This window comes from Pleuronectes platessa, chromosome 13, assembly GCF_947347685.1.
Source record: "Pleuronectes platessa chromosome 13, fPlePla1.1, whole genome shotgun sequence".
Taxonomy (NCBI): Eukaryota; Metazoa; Chordata; class Actinopteri; order Pleuronectiformes; family Pleuronectidae; genus Pleuronectes; species Pleuronectes platessa.
Window position 1 is genome coordinate 140,852 of NC_070638.1, and position 19,003 is coordinate 159,854.

At 45.9% G+C, this 19,003-nt stretch overlaps 2 protein-coding genes across 10 annotated transcripts; both read left to right on the forward strand.

Annotated features, from left to right (window-relative positions):
• Positions 1-569: 569 nt before the first annotated feature.
• dnajc1 (DnaJ (Hsp40) homolog, subfamily C, member 1) lies at positions 570-10,097 on the forward strand. Its single transcript, XM_053438573.1, has 12 exons — positions 570-809; positions 3,265-3,366; positions 3,438-3,484; positions 5,198-5,363; positions 5,441-5,538; positions 5,608-5,701; positions 7,045-7,129; positions 7,285-7,454; positions 7,552-7,671; positions 8,663-8,711; positions 9,251-9,633; positions 9,748-10,097. The coding sequence occupies exons 1-12, from the start codon at positions 651-653 to the stop codon at positions 9,814-9,816; spliced, it is 1,542 nt and encodes a 513-aa protein (XP_053294548.1). The 5' UTR covers positions 570-650; the 3' UTR covers positions 9,817-10,097.
• Positions 10,098-15,588: 5,491 nt separating this feature from the next.
• On the forward strand, positions 15,589-18,905 carry c13h7orf25 (chromosome 13 C7orf25 homolog). 9 transcript variants are annotated; one of them, XM_053437738.1, is made up of 5 exons: positions 15,603-15,737; positions 16,282-16,572; positions 16,653-16,796; positions 17,007-17,155; positions 17,513-18,905. In XM_053437738.1, exon 5 carries the CDS (start codon positions 17,526-17,528, stop codon positions 18,768-18,770), a length of 1,245 nt encoding a protein of 414 aa, XP_053293713.1. In that variant the 5' UTR covers positions 15,603-15,737; positions 16,282-16,572; positions 16,653-16,796; positions 17,007-17,155; positions 17,513-17,525; the 3' UTR covers positions 18,771-18,905. The 9 variants fall into 9 exon arrangements, with proteins under 9 accessions (XP_053293710.1, XP_053293711.1, XP_053293713.1 ...); XM_053437737.1 differs by having other exon boundaries at positions 17,024-17,155; XM_053437739.1 differs by having other exon boundaries at positions 15,606-15,743; positions 17,024-17,155.
• Positions 18,906-19,003: the final 98 nt, after the last annotated feature.

Below are 19,003 nucleotides of genomic sequence, written 5' to 3' on the forward strand. Positions count from 1 at the left end.
TTCATCATCATCATCATCATCATGATCATCATCATCATCATCATCTTCTTCATCATCATCATCATCATCATCATCATCTTCTTCATCATCATCATCATCACCATCATCACCATCATCATCACCATCACCTTCTTCATCATCATCTTCATCATCACCATCACCTTCTTCATTATCATCATCACCATCACCTTCTTCATCATCTTCACCTTCTTCATCATCATCACCATCATCATCATCATCATCATCACCTTCTTCTTCATCATCATCATCATCACCATCATCACCATCATCATCACCATCACCTTCTTCATCATCATCTTCATCATCACCATCACCTTCTTCATCATCATCATCACCATCACCTTCTTCATCATCTTCACCTTCTTCATCATCATCACCATCATCATCATCAGCATCACCTTCTTCTTCATCATCATCATCATCACCATCAGACCTGAGGACAGAGCTGAACGTGATGACAACAGTTGGTCGGGGGGGGGCAGTATAGTCACCAATGGCCGTTGCATTAACACGTCAAAGAAAGTGTAGTAACCCGGAAGTGATTGAGGGTGTTTCCGGGTTGGTGATCTCTGAGTTGGCTCCACGGACCGAGCAGTGTCGTGTTGTGTGTCTGTGAAGGTTTCACAGTGATGGGGGTCTGTGCGGGTCCGTGCGGGTCCCTGCTGGTCTGCCTGACCCTGCTGCTCTCCGCGGTCCCCCCTCTGACTGCTTGGGAGGCGGATTTGGAACTGCTGGACCTGGTGGAGGAGATCCCACAGACCTTCTACCAGTTCATGTCCCTGGCCCAGGTCCGTACTAACGGCTAACTGCTAACTGTCATCATGGTAACCGTATGGACGGGTTCAGGCTCTCATGCTAACAGCTGAGGCTAAGCTATTTAGCATCGTGAGCTAATCAGACCAGTGACTCCAGTTCAGTTTGATGCTAACACCTGATGCTAACATCACAGCAGTGGAGTCACGAGGAGTTTGTCCTCCCCTCATCTGTCTGTCCTCCCCTCATCTGTCCTGTCTTCCCCTCATCTGTCCTGTCTTCCCCTCATCTGTCCTGTCTTCCCCTCATCTGTCTGTCTTCCCCTCATCTGTCCTGTCTTCCCCTCATCTGTCTGTCTTCCCCTCATCTGTGCTGTCCTCCCCTCATCTGTCCTGTCTTCCCCTCATCTGTCTCTCCTCCCCTCATCTGTGCTGTCCTCCCCTCATCTGTCCTGTCCTGTCCTCCCCTAATCTGTCTGTCTTCCCCTCATCTGTCTGTCCTCCCCTCATCTGTCTGTCCTCCCCTCATCTGTCTGTCCTCCCCTCATCTGTCCTGTCTTCCCCTCATCTGTCCTGTCTTCCCCTCATCTGTCTGTCTTCCCCTCATCTGTGCTGTCCTCCCCTCATCTGTCCTGTCCTGTCCTCCCCTCATCTGTCCTGTCCTGTCCTCCCCTCATCTGTCCTGTCTTCCCCTCATCTGTCTCTCCTCCCCTCATCTGTGCTGTCCTCCCCTCATCTGTCCTGTCCTGTCCTCCCCTAATCTGTCTGTCTTCCCCTCATCTGTCTGTCTTCCCCTCATCTGTCTGTCCTCCCCTCATCTGTATGTCCTGTCCTCCCCTCATCTGTCTGTCCTCCCCTCATCTGTCTGTCTTCCCCTCATCTGTCTGTCTTCCCCTCATCTGTCTGTCCTCCCCTCATCTGTCTGTCCTCCCCTCATCTGTCTGTCCTCCCCTCATCTGTCCTGTCCTCCCCTCATCTGTCTGTCCTCCCCTCATCTGTCTGTCCTCCCCTCATCTGTCCTGTCTTCCCCTCATCTGTCTGTCCTCCCCTCATCTGTCTGTCCTCCCCTCATCTGTCTGTCCTCCCCTCATCTGTCTGTCCTCCCCTCATCTGTCCTGTCTTCCCCTCATCTGTCCTGTCTTCCCCTCATCTGTCTGTCCTCCCCTCATCTGTCTGTCCTCCCCTCATCTGTCTGTCCTCCCCTCATCTGTCTGTCTTCCCCTCATCTGTCCTGTCCTCCCCTCATCTGTCTGACCTCCCCTCATCTGTCTGTCTTCCCCTCATCTGTCTGTCCTCCCCTCATCTGTCTGTCCTCCCCTCATCTGTCTGTCTTCCCCTCATCTGTCTGTCCTCCCCTCATCTGTCTGTCCTCCCCTCATCTGTCTGACCTCCCCTCATCTGTCTGTCTTCCCCTCATCTGTCTGTCCTCCCCTCATCTGTCTGTCTTCCCCTCATCTGTCCTGTCTTCCCCTCATCTGTATGTCCTCCCCTCATCTGTGCTGTCCTCCCCTCATCTGTCTGTCCTCCCCTCATCTGTCTGTCCTCCCCTCATCTGTCTGTCCTCCCCTCATCTGTCTGTCCTCCCCTCATCTGTCTGACCTCCCCTCATCTGTCTGTCTTCCCCTCATCTGTCTGTCCTCCCCTCATCTGTCTGTCTTCCCCTCATCTGTCCTGTTCTCCCCTCATCTGTCTGTCCTCCCCTCATCTGTCTGTCTTCCCCTCATCTGTGCTGTTCTCCCCTCATCTGTCTGTCCTCCCCTCATCTGTCTGTCTTCCCCTCATCTGTCTGTCCTCCCCTCATCTGTCTGTCCTCCCCTCATCTGTCTGTCCTCCCCTCATCTGTCCTGTCCTCCCCTCATCGGTCTGTCCTCCCCTCATCTGTCCTGTCTTCCCCTCATCTGTCCTGTCCTCCCTCATCTGTCCTGTCTTCCCCTCATCTGTCCTGTCTTCCCCTCATCTGTCCTGTCCTCCCCTCATCGGTCTGTCCTCCCCTCATCTGTCCTGTCCTCCCCTCATCTGTCCTGTCCTCCCCTCATCTGTCCTGTCCTCCCCTCATCTGTCCTGTCCTCCCCTCATCTGTCTGTCCTCCCCTCATCTGTCTGACCTCCCCTCATCTGTCTGTCTTCCCCTCATCTGTCTGTCCTCCCCTCATCTGTCCTGTTCTCCCCTCATCTGTCTGTCCTCCCCTCATCTGTCTGTCCTCCCCTCATCTGTCTGTCTTCCCCTCATCTGTCTGTCCTCCCCTCATCTGTCTGTCTTCCCCTCATCTGTCCTGTTCTCCCCTCATCTGTCTGTCTTCCCCTCATCTGTCCTGTTCTCCCCTCATCTGTCTGTTCTCCCCTCATCTGTCTGTCCTCCCCTCATCTGTCTGACCTCCCCTCATCGGTCTATCCTCCCTCATCTGTCTGTCCTCCCTCATCTGTCTGTCCTCCCCTCATCTGTCTGTCCTCCCCTCATCTGTCTGACCTCCCCTTGCCTGTCTGTCTCTTAGGACGCCTCAGCAGTAGAGATAAAGAAGGCGTATCGCCGGATGTCTCTCACGCTGCATCCGGATAAGAACAAAGACGAAGATGCTGAGACTCAGTTCAGACAGGTGAGGACAAAATACCAACAGGAATATGCAGCTGTCGACCAATCACATTGAACCTCTGCCTCTGTTTTCAGCTCGTCGCTATCTATGAAGTCCTAAAGGACGAGGAGCGAAGACGCAAGTGAGTCTGACCTGCTCACATCACAGTCCACTCTCAGCCAATCACAGCCCAGAGTCAGGCTAACATGTACCTGGGCTTCTCTGAGCACATTGTGTGTTCAAGTATTCAAATGTGACTTCCAGCAGGTGGCGCTATGTTGCTGAGTTAATATTGATAAATGGATCTGTTGAGGCCGGGACTCTGATCATATGTGAGAACTTTGTCGCTGTTTGAACAATGTACAGTGGAGTTCAAACAACTTCTTGTGTCATGGTGAATCCACAGAAACACAATTCAAAGAAAACTCAGTTTTCACAATATTTCATCACCTATGTCTTGAGTCCCTTCTCACAGAGTTTGACATGGTTGTGGTCAATGGACTATGAGGAGAACATCCAAGTGTAAGACAAGTACAAAACAAGACATTTCCTGTTGCCATCAGGGGGCGCTGTGATCGTAAGACAAGATTTTGTTGTCTTCAGGCCGGAACTCGTCATACAAGTCAAGTCTTTTGCTAATTCCTCTTACAGTAGATTCTGGAAATAAAGTTAAAACCAGCTCGTACGATCCAAGCCGTCCTTCCAGTGTTGTCAGGGGTCTTAATCAGAAAACTGACCAACAGACATTTCTACTGCTTTGGACTTTGCTGCTTCTTGTCTGTTATTTGACTTCTTCAATCTTAGTGGGGTCTGTGTAATAATCAGTTTTTAATTATTATAGGAGTGAGGAGCGAGTGTTCAGCTTCATTAACAGAGTACAACTCCCGGTACAGGGAATGTTAAGTGTATCACAACTTCCTGTCCACCCCCCCACATACCTAACAGTGGAAACTGTGGTAAAACACATCCTTGACAGTCTGAAAGATTATCTGGAAAGACAACGCTTATCCTTCAAGTGCTGAAGTAAACATGTCCTTCAGCTTGTCTCCTCTCTCCAGAGAGCATCTGCCACTTCTTTGGTTGTTAGTAACGTTGTCTCGGACAATAGGAAACACGGCTCTGCTCTTTTTATTGATCAATCGAAAACCTTGGAGACAGTAAACCACTCAAAGCGTTACTCTGGGTGTCAAAATAAAAAATAAAAAAATGGCGCTTAGAGCCGTTTTGCCGAGCCCAAGCGGAAATGAAAGACGGCCGTCGCCTTTGATGTCTTGTGCTTGCTGAGTCAGCACATGTGGAAAAATAGGATAAGCTGCAGAAAAGTTTTGCCACTGTTAATTTCTCTTTATGAATCTAGTCCTAGTCGACGGCTCAGACCACTTTTACATTTCATGTCATTTAGCTGACGCTTTTACCCAAAGCGACTTCAACATCTGTCAGGGGCCATTTGGGGTTCAGCGTCTTGGGACATCGACTGGGATCGAACCTTCTAAGGTTGTCAAATAACCGACCCTAACTCTACTGTAGTTTTAAGAGGTAATAAAAGACTTTAGGTAAAAGTCAGACTTGACTTGTATGACAAGAGTTCCGGCCTGAAGACAACCGCTCTACACCTCAGCCACAGCCGCCCATCATTATCCAAGACAGAGTCAAGTCATGTCTTTCAGGACAAGTCAACAGAGAGATGCTCAAGAGTTTGTCACCATCAGTCGTTTGTGTCTAAGAGGTTACATAGGAAGGAATGTTTTGTTCTGTACTGTACCAGTATCTGTATTTTTACCGGTATCTTTAGAGTGACTGTTCTATACCTGTAGTGTACCTGTATCTAAACTGTACCTGTGCTATGCCTGGACAGATATGATGACATCCTGGTGAACGGGCTTCCTGACTGGCGGCAGCCGGTCTTCTACTACAGACGAGTGAGGAAGATGAGTAACTCTGAACTGGGCTTCCTCCTCTTCATGATCCTCACTATTGGACACTACGCGGTCATCTGGTCCATCTACCTGGAGAAACAGCTGGTGAGACAGCCAATCAGAGCAGAGCCTCAAAACAGTACATGTCATGTGACCTGGTGATAAATCTGCCTTATTTCCAGGACGAGCTGTTGAGTAAGAAGAAAAAAGAGAAGAAGAAAAAGCTGAGCTCCAGACCAGCAGAGGAGCTCAGGTGTATCGGCCAGGATCGGATCGACAGGTACATCTATGCCATCATCTCCACATGACTTCCGGATTTGTGTTATTTTTTAATGTTTATTTATTTCAGGGTTCACGACCGACCTCATTGGCAGGACATCCTCCCTCTGAAGCTCAGCATCTGGATATACCTGTCTGTCAAAAATCTGCCTCAGACTGTGCAGGTAGGATTGAAAGCTATTATGAACCATGTAAAAAGCTGGAGTGTTGTCAGACCTGGTCCTGGTCTCAGAATTTGTAACCGTTGTGGACGCATCTTTAATTATCCATTTTGTACGCACACCACATCTCACACAAATGTTGGAGAGAATGTCCAACCTAACTCTGACCCATGCATACAGATCAGATAATCCTTTATTAATCCCACTATGGGGATTACAGCAGCAAGAGTCAAGACATCAGCAAGTACCAAGGAACATGCAATACTTAAGTGTAAGGAATTTAGAAATATAACAAAATATGAATGTAGTTAAACCAGTATATACAGTGTAAAGACAGGAAAAAAATAGGGTTAGAATATTTACAGGGAAGGAATTGCACATGAACCGTTGATATTGCACAGACAGATGAATAAATGACTGTGAGCAGAGCTGGTTCTTCAGTCTTTCTGCTGCAGGAAGAAACGACCTGCTCTCCTCGCCCACTGAAGGTGAGGGAGATTCCCAGGGCTGTGATGGTGTCCTGCAGGGGGTGGGACTGGTTGTCCATCAGAGAAGACCGCTTCATCCTCCCCTGTCCAACTACCTCCACTGGGTTAAGGGGATAGCCCAGGACCGAGCTGGCCCTCCGAATCGATCTGTCCAGTCTCTTCCTGTCAGCAGTTGAAATGCTGCTGCCCCAGCAAACTACTCCAAAGAAGACGGCAGATGCCACCACAGTCATAAAAGTTCTTCAGGAGGGCCCCCGTAGTCCAAAAGACCTCAGTCTCCTGAGCAGATCAAATCTGCTCTGGCTCTTCTTAAACAGTGCACTGGTATGACCAGTCCAATCCAGTTTATTGTTCAGGTGAACACCCAGGCACTTAGAAGAGGTCACTATCTCCATTTTGGATCATTAAAATGTCGCGGCCGAAATGACAATTCCCCTCAGATTCTGACCGTATGAAGCAATTCTCTTTTTGTCTTCACCTTCCGATCTGACCAGTTTTAGACACTTTCTGTCATATTCTGCATTAATGCAGCAGCAGTGAAACCACTGTGTTTTTTCTTTTCCACTTCCACTTCACTCACAAGCCCCTTGAAGTCCCCGTCAGAGAAGTAGAGCTGCTTCTTCTCATCGCTTGATGCCGTAATTCACAATAGAAACCTATTGGTCAGCAGCCTAATTTTATATTCAATATTTGCTTTGACTATTTATGGGCATGTAGAGGGCACAATTATGAGGCAGATCCAGGAACGCACATTTCCAGGTGGAGGGTGGTTTTTAAAGGAAACAGTGCTCACATACACTCTTAGTCTGAATCCTACACACTGTTCTATAAACGAAGCCCCTGGTCTCTGTGTTTCAGGAGGTGAAGAAGTTCTATGAGGACTATCAGCAGATGAAACAGGAGCAGAGAGAAGAAGCTGAAGCCGAACACGAAGCTGTGACCAGTAAACACTTTTATATCATTTCACTCCAGGCTGCCATAGTTTCTCACAGACTCAATGGTCTTTCCAAATGTATCAACTGCACCTGATCACATTCTCAATAATGAACCTTTGCCTCTGGTTAAACGTTCATCTCCTGTCCACTGCTGCTTCTTCAGGAGAGAGGAGACCAAAGGTCAAGAAGCCAAAGGAGCCAAAAGAGTTTCCAGTTTACAAGCCGTCATCTGAGAACCTGAGCTACCAGAGCTATGACCAGACCTCGTCCATTGAGGAGATCGAAGACCAGATGGACGTCTGGCTGCAGGACAGCAGAGGCACTAGGAAGAAGGTGTGATGTTATTGATTATTAATCAGTTCATATAATGTCCTCAGACTACCAACAGGACCGTAGTGGACTATCATTATGTTTGTGTCCGTGACCTTAGGCTGCAGACTGGACGGAGGACGAGCTCAGTCTCCTCAGCAGGTTGATGGTTAAATTTCCAGGAGGAACGCCAGGTCGATGGGAGAAGATCGCACATGAACTGGGACGATCAGTATCTGAAGTAAGAAACTAGTTTTTTTAATTTAAAAATCGGTTTGATCCACACCTTGTACAGAGTCAGTGTTGAGGACACACCCATCAGAACTGATATCAGTTTTATCAGCTTTTGTGTTTTTAGGGTGATTGAATTACACCCGATTGAGTTTGGTACAAGGACTGAGGGACTCCAAGTCCACTGAACACATTTAGGGTTAGGGTCAGCCAGGGTCTTGTCTCTGACAGAAGCTCTCCAGAGTTTCACAGCTGAACACAAGCAGCAGGTTTTCTGCACAGACTCGTTCAGCATCAGATCCTCCTCATGGTTCAGGTGAGAGGTGGAGCAGCCGGGTGCCGCAGACACACACAGGAAGTGACGTTGTGTGTGTGTCTGTTTCAATCTGTATATTTACAGTCGGTTTCGTCCCCGCAAACCGAACACAGTTCAGTTCAAACAGCAAAAAAACAGATACAAACAAAAATTGTCTGTTCGGGGTTTTACTGTGGATCTCCACAAACCATCAACTCAGGAAAGAGAAGCATCCGTGTTTCTTTAATAACAACAGGGTTCATATATACAATATGTTCAGGACACTCACGGTACTGTTGATGGTCCAGTTGATCATACGCCGGCCGGCCGCTCCAGGGAAACTCCATTAGGAATAAATCCACCAATAATTTCCTCCTGACTCCGGCTTTAAAGACCATGTGTCTGATCCTGAGCTGCGACAACACGCAGACTTTACAACAAACACACAATCCTCTCACAGCCCCACACTCATTGCTCTGAAGATACTGGTCACTTCTGTGATAGTTCAGATTACGCTGGGTTGTGATTGATTGGAGTGTAAATGGACAACTTGGATTATAACTAGAATTAGAGTTAGAATCCTATTCTACTCTTACAGATTCTTGGGAGTGGAGACATCTATTTGGATTGAATGGTGTTATGAGCTCTTTCATATATGCAAGGGCTTGATACATCAGGAACCTCAATAATCTGTTTTCTTCAACAGGTGACGACCAAGGTGAAACAGCTGAAAGACAATGTGAGCCACACCTCAGGTAAACTTTTGCTGTTATAATAGCGGGTTCTCCTGACAGAGCTCTATTGTCATTATGTGGCTCCACTGACATTACCATGCTCTACTGACAGAATCAATCAATCAAATTGTATCTGTATAGTCTCATATTCACAAATCCCAGTTTGTCTCAGTCTTTAACAAGGTGAGACGTCCTCTGTTCTTCAACAAGAGTCAAACTACTGAAACCTTTAACAGGTGAAGAAGGTAGAAACCTCAGAGACACATGTGAGGACCCGTCTCCAGGACGGACACCAGTCATCAGATGTCTCGTGGAACAGAGGACATCAGAAAGATCAGTTTTTACAGCTTTGATTAGAATAAACACTTTGGAGAAGAACTGAAGATCAATGACCTGATGGATTATTGTCAGTAATGGTCCAGTATCTGAGGAGAAATATTATATATCAAGTAGTCTTGATGTGATCATAATCCACGATCAGCTGCCACCAGGGTCAGGATCCACCTGTTGGTTTCAGGTTCTACTGTCAGCTCAGGGATCTGGGGTTCTCTCTGTTTCAGGTCTGGTGAAGCTGTCTGAGCTGAAGAGCCCTCTTCCTGTGAGGGTACTTACTGTTGCTGACAGTGTGATGACTCAGAGGGAGGGTGGGGCCTGGGAGGAAGAGCAGGATGTAGAGGAAGCTCTGGCTGTGCGCCAGAGGAACAGGAAGTCCTCTGCTGACGGGGGAGGGATGAAGGTCAAAAGTCGTCGGCAAAGAGATTTCGACCCTGCGGCTGCGGAGGAAGAGGAGGAGTCAGAGCCTCAGGAGAGCAGAGACCGGGCGGATCCTGCCGCTTGGACTCAGAACCAGCAAAGACTACTGGAACTTGCTCTGCAACAGTTTCCCCGTGGAACCATAGAACGCTGGGACCGCATTGCCAGGGTGGTTCCTGGGAAAACCAAGGTGAGAACTGACACAAAGCAAGTCTACATATTTACAAACAGCCCCTGTTTTTTATCATTTAAAATAGCGGAGAGCTGGTTTTCGTTTGCCTTATGGACGGTTGTTTACTTTCAGGAGGAGTGTATGATCCGTTACAAGATGTTGGCTGAGCTGGTTCAGAAGAGGAAACAGGCCAAGAGCTGATGAGCCCTGATCTCCCATCACACTGGTGAACCATGTGACCTGTCAGTGTTTGTCTCAGTACAGGGGAGCTGCCCTCTGAGTGGACACAATCACAATTCAGTTTTTGTATACGTTTGATGTCTCACCTGCTCAGGTGTGGTTTTAAAAATTCTAATTTAAAAAAGGGAGGTGACAAGGTTGAAGTCACCTGACCTCCCACCTCACAGCTTCATGTGCCTTAGCTCCATTCAGCATGCTGTCAATCAACTTCGGTTCCTCATCAATAAACAGTATTTATTATTTCCTGCCGTTTGATTTGTCTGCTTGTCGCTATGACAACTTTTAAACGACCCCGCAGTTGATTCTTCTTCCTTCTCATTGGTCAAAGGTCCAGTGTGTAAGATTTAGGTGAAAGGGATCTATTGACTGAAATTTATATAAAATAATCCTATTGATGTTTTCACTGTGTTTCATCTAAATTATACAAATTGTTTTATTTACACTAGAATGGACCTTTATATTGAAATACTTTATATTTACATCGGGGGGGGGGGGTGTGTGAGTGTGAGTGTGTGTGTGTGAGTGACAACAACAACTTGCGATAAAATAACCAATGCTTAAGTATACAGTGTCAAAGGCTTTCTGCTTTGGTTCCACTGCTATAGACAATGAAATATAAAGAAAAGGTTTTATTTAAAGAAGTTCACCTGGTTCCGGACCTGGAACCACAGAAAGCTCCAGAAGAGAGGACGCCCGGCCACAGGCCACCAAGTCTGGGGCCGACACCAGGGAGCCATGCTGAGCTCCACTCAATCCACTGTGATCCACTGAGTCTTTTCACACATGTTTGTACCATGAGAAGTTATTTTGTGTGTTACTTTTCCCCAGGTCATAAATAAGCTATGCAATCCACCGCTCATAGTGATTTTTCTTTCTCTCTAGTCTCATATTATTCTCTTGTTCCCACAATCACACACTGATGGAAGAACCCATCAATTATCTGAATACCTTTTAGTTTATAATCCAGGGCTCATCCGATTGGCCAAATATATAGAAACCTAAATGTCTAATTTTAGGACTAGAAGTAGTGATGTCAGTTAAACGCGTTATTAACGGCATTAACGCAAACCCATTTTAACGCCGTCAATTTTTTTATCGCGAGATTAACGCAGAGCTGCATTCACAGCAAACTTTAAAAAAAGAAAATATTAAGCCATGGTTTAACTGCACTATAGGTTGAGTCCTTGTTAACCTGAAATGTGCACTTTATAATTTTATTTTGTACCGCCCTGTTTGGCAATGTTGTTTTTCAATAAAATAAAACATTTGCATAAAGCAGGCCAATCCACTTTTCCATGTTGATAGAGCATTAAAACAAAAAAAATTATGGAGAAAAAATAAATGAAGGGACATTTAGAATAGATAAAAATGTTCGATTAATCGCGATTAAATATTTGAATCGTTTGACAGCACTCCTTAGAAGATGTATGAAGAAGTTTAAAACAATTCTCCTGGTATAAACCTAATGGAATCTGCAAGTCCAGAGTTGACGATTGGCAGCTGCCCTCTTGTGGAACTTGCTCGGACGTTTCCATTTCCCATTAACTTATTGTATTGAGAATACAGGATGAGACTTTGAAATCCCTTGTACGTTTGGAGATCTTCTGCAGAATTTAGGTTATCAACTACCAGTAGATTCTCGCATGTGTTAGTGGTCACCAGCCGATGATGGGTACGTAACTGTGCACCTTGGCACCACCCACTGTTTCTGGGCTTGTATCAATGATAAAGGCCGAACTTGATAGTACACTAAGGCTAAAGGTAAATCTGACAGGCTCCTGGCTTGTATGACAGCACTATGAAAGTGTTATGAAGACCATGTGGCCGCTCAGTGGATTAGACAGCGTTACCTCTTTGCCTTTTTAAACTCATCACCTTCCCTTTTTGAACAAAGGACAAGATGGAGAATATGTCATGAACGTTCTGCCGCACTAATTACTGCCTACCACCAGTCGATGTAATCGATGTTAGTGACCAGCGGATGTTAGGGACATGTCTTCAGTACCTTAGTGTCCCTCAGGTGTTTCAGCCTTGTAATCACCAGACGTCTCTTATGAGGCCGGACCCCCACAGGCTGATCTGGGTACATGTCCCCAGCATCCTGGGGCCCAGTCGGGATCGTTCCTCCTGATCCAGAGCCGTTGGCTGCAGCGGTCTTCAGTGTGTGATGTTTCTGTCATGGTCTGGAGCAGGACCTGTCCATGGAGCCCAGATCTTTGAGCAACCTGGTGGTGGATGTTGGAATGAAACTCCTGCAGCCGACCTCCAGAGGTCAAACTACTGCTCTCCAGTCTCGTTGCTCTGCCTCAAAGGCCTGTTCCTCTTGTTCATCAACATGCTCCTCACAGGGTTCTGTCAGTTCTACCAAGGAGACGAGGAGCAGGGTGTTGGACCAGAGCATCAGGTCTTGGGTGGTAATGAGTCTGCCCTCCCCTTCTCTACTCTTCTCATCTCATCTCATTATTATAAACCAACCCACTGTCCATCCCTTTACTGGCTATACTAGCCCCATGCACAGACTTTAACACTACATATTCTTATATATTTATATATTTATTTATTTATTTATTTTTCTGCAGTTTTTATAGATATATATTTTATTGTACTATCCACTCCAGCAGCACAAGAACACTTTCCTACTGGACACTGACACAATCCCATCATTGCATTCCATTCCTGTATCTGTAAATATGTTCTCCGTATGTGATTTATGTTTGTACACTACCGTTCAAAAGTTTGGGGTTACCCAGACAGTTTCATGTTTTCCATGAAAACTCACACTTTTATTTATCAATAAGTTGCTAAATGAATAGAAAATATAGTCAAGACATTGACAAGGTTAGAAATAATGATTTTTATTTGAAATATTAATTTTGTTCTTCAAACTTTGCTTTGATCACAGAGTGCTCCATTTGCAGTAATCACAGCTTTGCAGACCTTTGTCATTCTAGATATTAATTTGTTGAGGTAATCTGTAGAAATGTCAGCCCACGCTTCCTGAAGCCCCTCCCACCAGTTGGATTGGCTTGATGGGCACCTCTTGCGTACCATACGGTCAAGCTCCTCCCACAACAGCTCAATGGTTGAGATCTGGTGACTGCGCTGGCCACTCCATGACAGACAGCTCACCAGCTGCCTGCTTCTTCCCTCATAGTTCTTGCATCATGTGGAGGTGTGCTTCGGGTCATTGTCCTGTTGTAGGAGGACATTGGATCCAATCAAGCTCTGTCCACAGGGTATGGCATGATGTTGCAACATGGAGTGATAGCCTTCCTTATTTAAAATCCCTTTTACCTTGTACAAATCTCCCACTTTACCAGCACCAGTCAGCCCCAGAGCATCACATGACCTCCACCATGCTGGACAGGTGGTGTCAGGACTCCTCCAGCATCTTCTCACCTGTTCTGTGTCTCACAAATGTTCTTCTGTTTGATCCAAACACCTCAAACTTTGATTCGTCTGTCCATAACACTTTGTTCCAATCATCCTCTGTCCAATGTCTGTGTTCTTTTGCTCATATCAATCTTTTCTTTTTATTGGCCAGTCTCAGATATGGATTTTTCTCTGCCACTCTGCCTAGAAGGCCAGCATCCCCGAGTCGCCTCTTCACTGTAGACGTTAACACTGGTGTTGTGCTGGTACCATTTAAAGAAGCTGTCAGTTGAGGACCTGTGAGGCGTCTGTTTCTCAAACTAGAGAATCTAATATACTTGGAATCTAATATATACTGAGTTGTGCACCGGGGCCTCCCACTGGTTGGAGCCTGTTTGTGCTGTTCTCTGAAGGGAGAAGTTCACACTGTTGTAGAAAATGTTCAGTTTCTTCGCAATTTCTCACATGGAATAACCTTCATTTCTAAGAACAAGAATAGACTGATGAGTTTCACATGAAAGTTCTCTTTTTCTGGCTATTTTGAGAGAATAATGGAACCCACACATGTGATGCTCCAGATACTCAACTAGCTCAAAGGAAGTTTTATAGCTTCTCTCAGCAGCTAAACCGTTTTCAGCTGTGCTCACATAACTGCACCAGGGTTTTCAAAGGTTTTCTAATCATCCATTAGTCTTCTAAGGTGATTAGCAAACACAATGTACCATTAGAACACTAGAGTGATAGTTGCTGGAAATGGGCCTCTATACACCTGTGTAGATATTTCATTAAAAAACAGACGTTTCCACCTATAATAGTCATTTACCACATTAACAATGTATAGAGTGTATTTCTGATTCATTTAATGTTATCTTCATTTTAAAAAACTGTGCTTTTCTTTGACAAATAAGGACATTTCTAAGTTACCCCAAACTTTTGAACGGTCAGTGATGTGTTTAAGTGTATAAGCTACTGGATGATCTAAATTTCCCAAGGGACTAATAGAGTATCTATCTATCTATCTATATATCTAATATGGGATGGGACTGGGAGCCGCTGGCCCACATCCACCAACATCTCCCAGTGTGGGGCTAGGTCCCACTGACCACTCCTGGTCAGTGAAGGAGAACCTCTCTGTATCCTGCTGCCTCTTCCTGACACAGTTCTACCAATCGTTGCCACTCTGAAGGAGTTGCCTTGTTCCACAGGGGTCTCCTCTGACCCAGACCCAAACCTCCTCTTCCCTGTTTAACGTGGCCCACAATGTCAGTGTGCTCGAGTGCTGCCTTTGCTTGTGATATATTTATATATATATAAATAAAATAAATTAAGCTGAATTTGGCTAATAAAAAAGGTAAAAGAAAGGTTACTTGGTAATAAAATCCACTTTGCATTAGGGCTGCCTCTGTGACGTCACAGCTAAGCTCTGATTGGCTGAATGCTTATATTTATATTGTAAGAATTCAGATGTTTTCTGTATATCCATAAATGTAATGTGTTATGAACTGAACCCTATTTTTGAAAATAAAAGGTCTTATACAGGAACAATATCCAACTCTTAGCCCATATTTTATAACTATATATATCATTGGTGATTATTTAATACATAAACGATAGTGTGAATATATAATATTGACCACCAACAGAGGTGTTGGTTTCTCTTTGTTTCTGTTAGCTCGTGTTTGTCTTATTTTCTATTTTCTAATGTGCGGATTAATGAAAATGTTTCTCTATAAAGACGATGAGAATTTTCTTCTTTCACGTCACAGTTTTGATTTTTGGATAAAACAAAGTCCTCAGTCAACTTCGTTGTACTTTGTTCAAAAACAGGAGGATTTTAATGTGCAATTAAAAAATTAAAGCTGAGATCGTTGTTCTCGTCTCTGACGCTACGAGAACCAATGACGTCTCTGTTTTAACTCCGCCCCTGCTGATGACATCAGAGGATCAGACAGTCCAACACACCTTTTTTGAAAAAGCTGAATATAAATGGAAACAAAATGACCTGCTTTTAATCCTTAATTACTTTACTGAAAGTTAATGTTCATTTATAGATTCGCAGTTTGATTTTCACTCTCACTTGAGCAAATGTTTGTTACTTCAACTTAAAACCTGGAAATGATAAAAAACATTGTGAATATGGATCTGAATTTTAAGTTTTCTTCTTCTGTGGTGTTTTTTACTTCACAGGTGTGTGAACGTTTTCAGTTTAATGGCTCACTTTGTTTTTCTTCATGACGTCATACTAGAAGTCTCACATCTTCTCTTACTTTTCATTTTTATTTGTCTTTTTCATTTAGAAATATTCTTTAACTTCCACATTAGTTAAGTTTCAGTTCGAACAGTCAGAAAACGTCACAGGAAGAGGTGCTCTTATTCTGAAAATCCTCCCGGAGTCTCTTCCTCCCTGTCAGCGGAGCCGATGAAGTGTCAGCTAGCTTTAGCGGTTAGCCGTTAGCCGCTAGCACACCTGGAGAGGACCCGCGGGTTAAAGCTCACACGTCACAACTGCCGTGAGTGTACGTCACGTGATTTACAAATGTTTTAACTTGTTTCTGATCGAAGTAACGTAATAAACTGCCGAGGGTCTGAGTGACGTCACAGTGACAACAGTTAGCATCAGAGCTAACAGTCGAACTGTGATTCACTCTCTCTCTAGTAATGAATCGGTTTGTTTAAACTGATTCAATCAATCACATGTTATGAGTCTCATATTCCCAGTTTGTCTCATATTCCCAGTTTGTCTCACCGGTGTTAACAAGGATCAACTTCCTGTTCTTAACTCAATAAGAGTCAAACTAACGAGAAACTTAGTGTTCAGTGAATAAAGCTCAGTCCCATGAGAGGATCCTCTCCCAGGAAACACACAGGTGCTGATGGAACTGAACACAACAACACAACAACAGGATTCACTACATCAATCAATCAATCAAATTGTATTTGTATAGCCCATATTCACAAATCAAGTTGTCTCATGGGGCTTTAACATGGTGAGACATCCTCTGTCCTTCACCCTCAACAAGAGTCAGGACAAACTACTAAAAACCCTTTTAACAGGTACAAATACATAGAAACCTCAGAGACACATGTGAGGATCTGTCTCCCACCATACAGACCAGATCCACTATAGTCCACAGTCATTGTCCACTGCCGCCAGTTAGGATCAATCCTCAGCCGCCACCTCGGTCCTGGTCCACCACCATTATCTGACGCCAACGCGACAGTGGATCCTCCATTACCACTACGATCAGCCCACACGATATAGAATCCACCAAACTGGATCCACCACCGCGACCTCTGATGCACGATCCACAAATCGTGATCCATGGTGCGGCACTGGATCTGCAGGTGATAAAACAAAGGGACTCAGGGAAGAGGACAAGTCAGTAACATGTACTGATGAGATATGAATCTCTTTGATGTGATAGGGATGAAGAAGAGGAAGGAGAAGCTGGAAAGAGAAGCTCCGTGTGTCATGTGTCATAAAGTCCCTTTGCACCATCAGGTGTGTTTGACTTGTAATCAATGACACAATGATACAGGCTGAACCTGAGGCTACACTGAGGCTCAAGGTAAATCTGACTGGCTACTGGTTTGTATGGTAGTACGATGAAAACCATGTTGCCCACTCAGTAGATCAGCCATCAATACCTCTATGCCTTTTTAGACTAAACGCTTCCTATTTTAAAACATAGAACAAGTAACGTTCTGCCGCACTAATTAGCTCTAACTATAAGCTTTATGAAAAAAGGAAGGTTTTGAGTCTACTCTTAAACGAACAGATGGTGTCTGCCTCCAGAACTGAAAGTGGTAGATGATTCCACAGCCGAGGGGCTTGATGGCTGAAAGCTCTGGCTCCTCCTCTACTTCTAGAGACTTTAGGGACGACAGCCTGAGTTCTGGGAGCGGAGTGCTCTAGTGGGTTGATAAGGTACTAACAGCTCTTTAAGGTAAAATGGCGTCAGTATTATTCAGAACCTTGAAGGTGAGGAGGAGAATTTTAAATTCTATTCTAGATTTAACTGGAAGCCAGTGTAGCGATGCTAACACAGGAGACATGTGGTCTCTGGTCCTGGTTGTCTTCAGGACACGTGCTGCAGCATTTTGGACAAGCTGTAGAGTCTTTAACGACTTCCTGCTGGAGCCTGATCATAATGTATTACAGTAATCCAGTCTCGTGAGAATAACCAGTTTGTAACTTCATGGAAAGTGAATGATTTGAGGAGTTTTACAGCTTTAACAACCAGTTGAATCTAATGGATGTTCCTGTGTCACTGTGTCTCCTCAGGTGTGATGCTGTCATGTCCATGCAGCTGGCAGTACAGGAGAGGATCGGCTCTGCTCAGGTGTTGCTCCAGCGGGCAGAGCAGCTTTGTCCGGGTGTGGAGGGTCACCAGAAGCTCTGTGGCAAACTGCGAGCCGAGCTGCGCTTCCTGCGGCGGGTGGAGGCCGGAGAGCTGCAGGTAAAAGAGTCTCACCTGCACAGCACCAACCTGACTCACCTGACAGCCATCGTTGAGTCAGCCGAGAGTCTGGAGGACGTGGCGGCTCTGCTGCATGTCTTCACCTACCAGGATACCTTTGGCTGCCGCCAGACGCTAGTGGTGGACGTGGTAGCGAATGGGGGACACACCTGGGTGAAGGCAGTGGGTAGGAAGGCAGAGGCTCTACACAACATCTGGCAGGGGCGGGGTCAGTATGGAGACAAGAGCATCATCAGTCAGGCAGAGGACTTTCTGCAAGCCAGTCGCCAGCAGCCTGTCCATTACCGAGACCCCCAGATCGTTTTTGCCTTTTACAACGGCGTCTCCTGCCCTATGGCGGACCGACTCAGGGACATGGGTGTCTCTGTGCGTGGGGACATTGTTGCTGTCAATTCTGTGGCGATAGAAGAAGGCAGAGAAGAAGAGGCTGAGGAGGATGATGGGGAGGCAGCAGAAGAAGACCATGAAGAGGAAATGGAGGCGTGTGAGCTGACCCGCGTTGACCGCGGCACAGTGGTGGCCAGCCTGGCATTTCCTGTCAAGGTGCAGGTGGAGGAGTGTCAGCGGGTGAACCTGGACATCACCACACTCATTACCTATGTGTCGTCACTGAGCCACGGCCACTGTCACTTCACCTTCAGAGAGCCAGTGCTGACGGAGCAGGCCGCTCAGGAGCGCCACCTGCAGGTGCTGCCGCAGCTCGACACCTTCATGTCAGGAAAGGAGCTGTTCGCCTGCCGCGCGGCTGTTTCTGACTTCAAGCTGATCCTGGACACGCTGGGGGGGCCGGGCGAGAAGGAGCGCGCTGAGAAGTTGCTGGCCCGCCTCCACCTGGTGGATGACCAGCCATCAGAGCGAACTCTGCGTCTCACCCCCAGTGCCAAGGTCAACCAGCGCTCGCTCACCATCTTTGGGACTGGAGACACGCTGAGAGCCGTTACCATGACGGCAAACAGCCGATTTGTTAGGGCGGCAGCCAATCAGGGCGTCCGATACAGCGTGTTCGTCCACCAACCACGTGCCCTGACGGAGGGCAAGGAGTGGAGGGCCACACCCATCTGACACAGAGACTTCCTGTGATGGGACTGATTGGAGTTTGATTCAGTTAAATAATATGAACCTGATCAGATGACTTGTATTTGTGTTCATGAATTAATTATCTATATTCACTTATCAATAAAGCATTAATAAAACACAGTCACTTCCTGCTATTCTTTCACATGATTTCAGATGTTCTAACATGAACCTGAACCTGGACCAGTTATCCAGCTGAACTCCACCTGACAATCAGGCCA

Coding starts and splice junctions, on each gene's coding strand:
- c13h7orf25 (XM_053437735.1), top strand. CDS start 17,526: ATGTCCATGCAGCTGGCAGTACAGGAGAGGATCGGCTCTGCTCAGGTG.
- dnajc1 (XM_053438573.1), top strand. CDS start 651: ATGGGGGTCTGTGCGGGTCCGTGCGGGTCCCTGCTGGTCTGCCTGACC. Junction 3,367..3,437: donor CTGAGACTCAGTTCAGACAG/GTGAGGACAAAA, acceptor CTCTGTTTTCAG/CTCGTCGCTATCTATGAAGT. Junction 9,634..9,747: donor TGGTTCCTGGGAAAACCAAG/GTGAGAACTGAC, acceptor GTTTACTTTCAG/GAGGAGTGTATGATCCGTTA.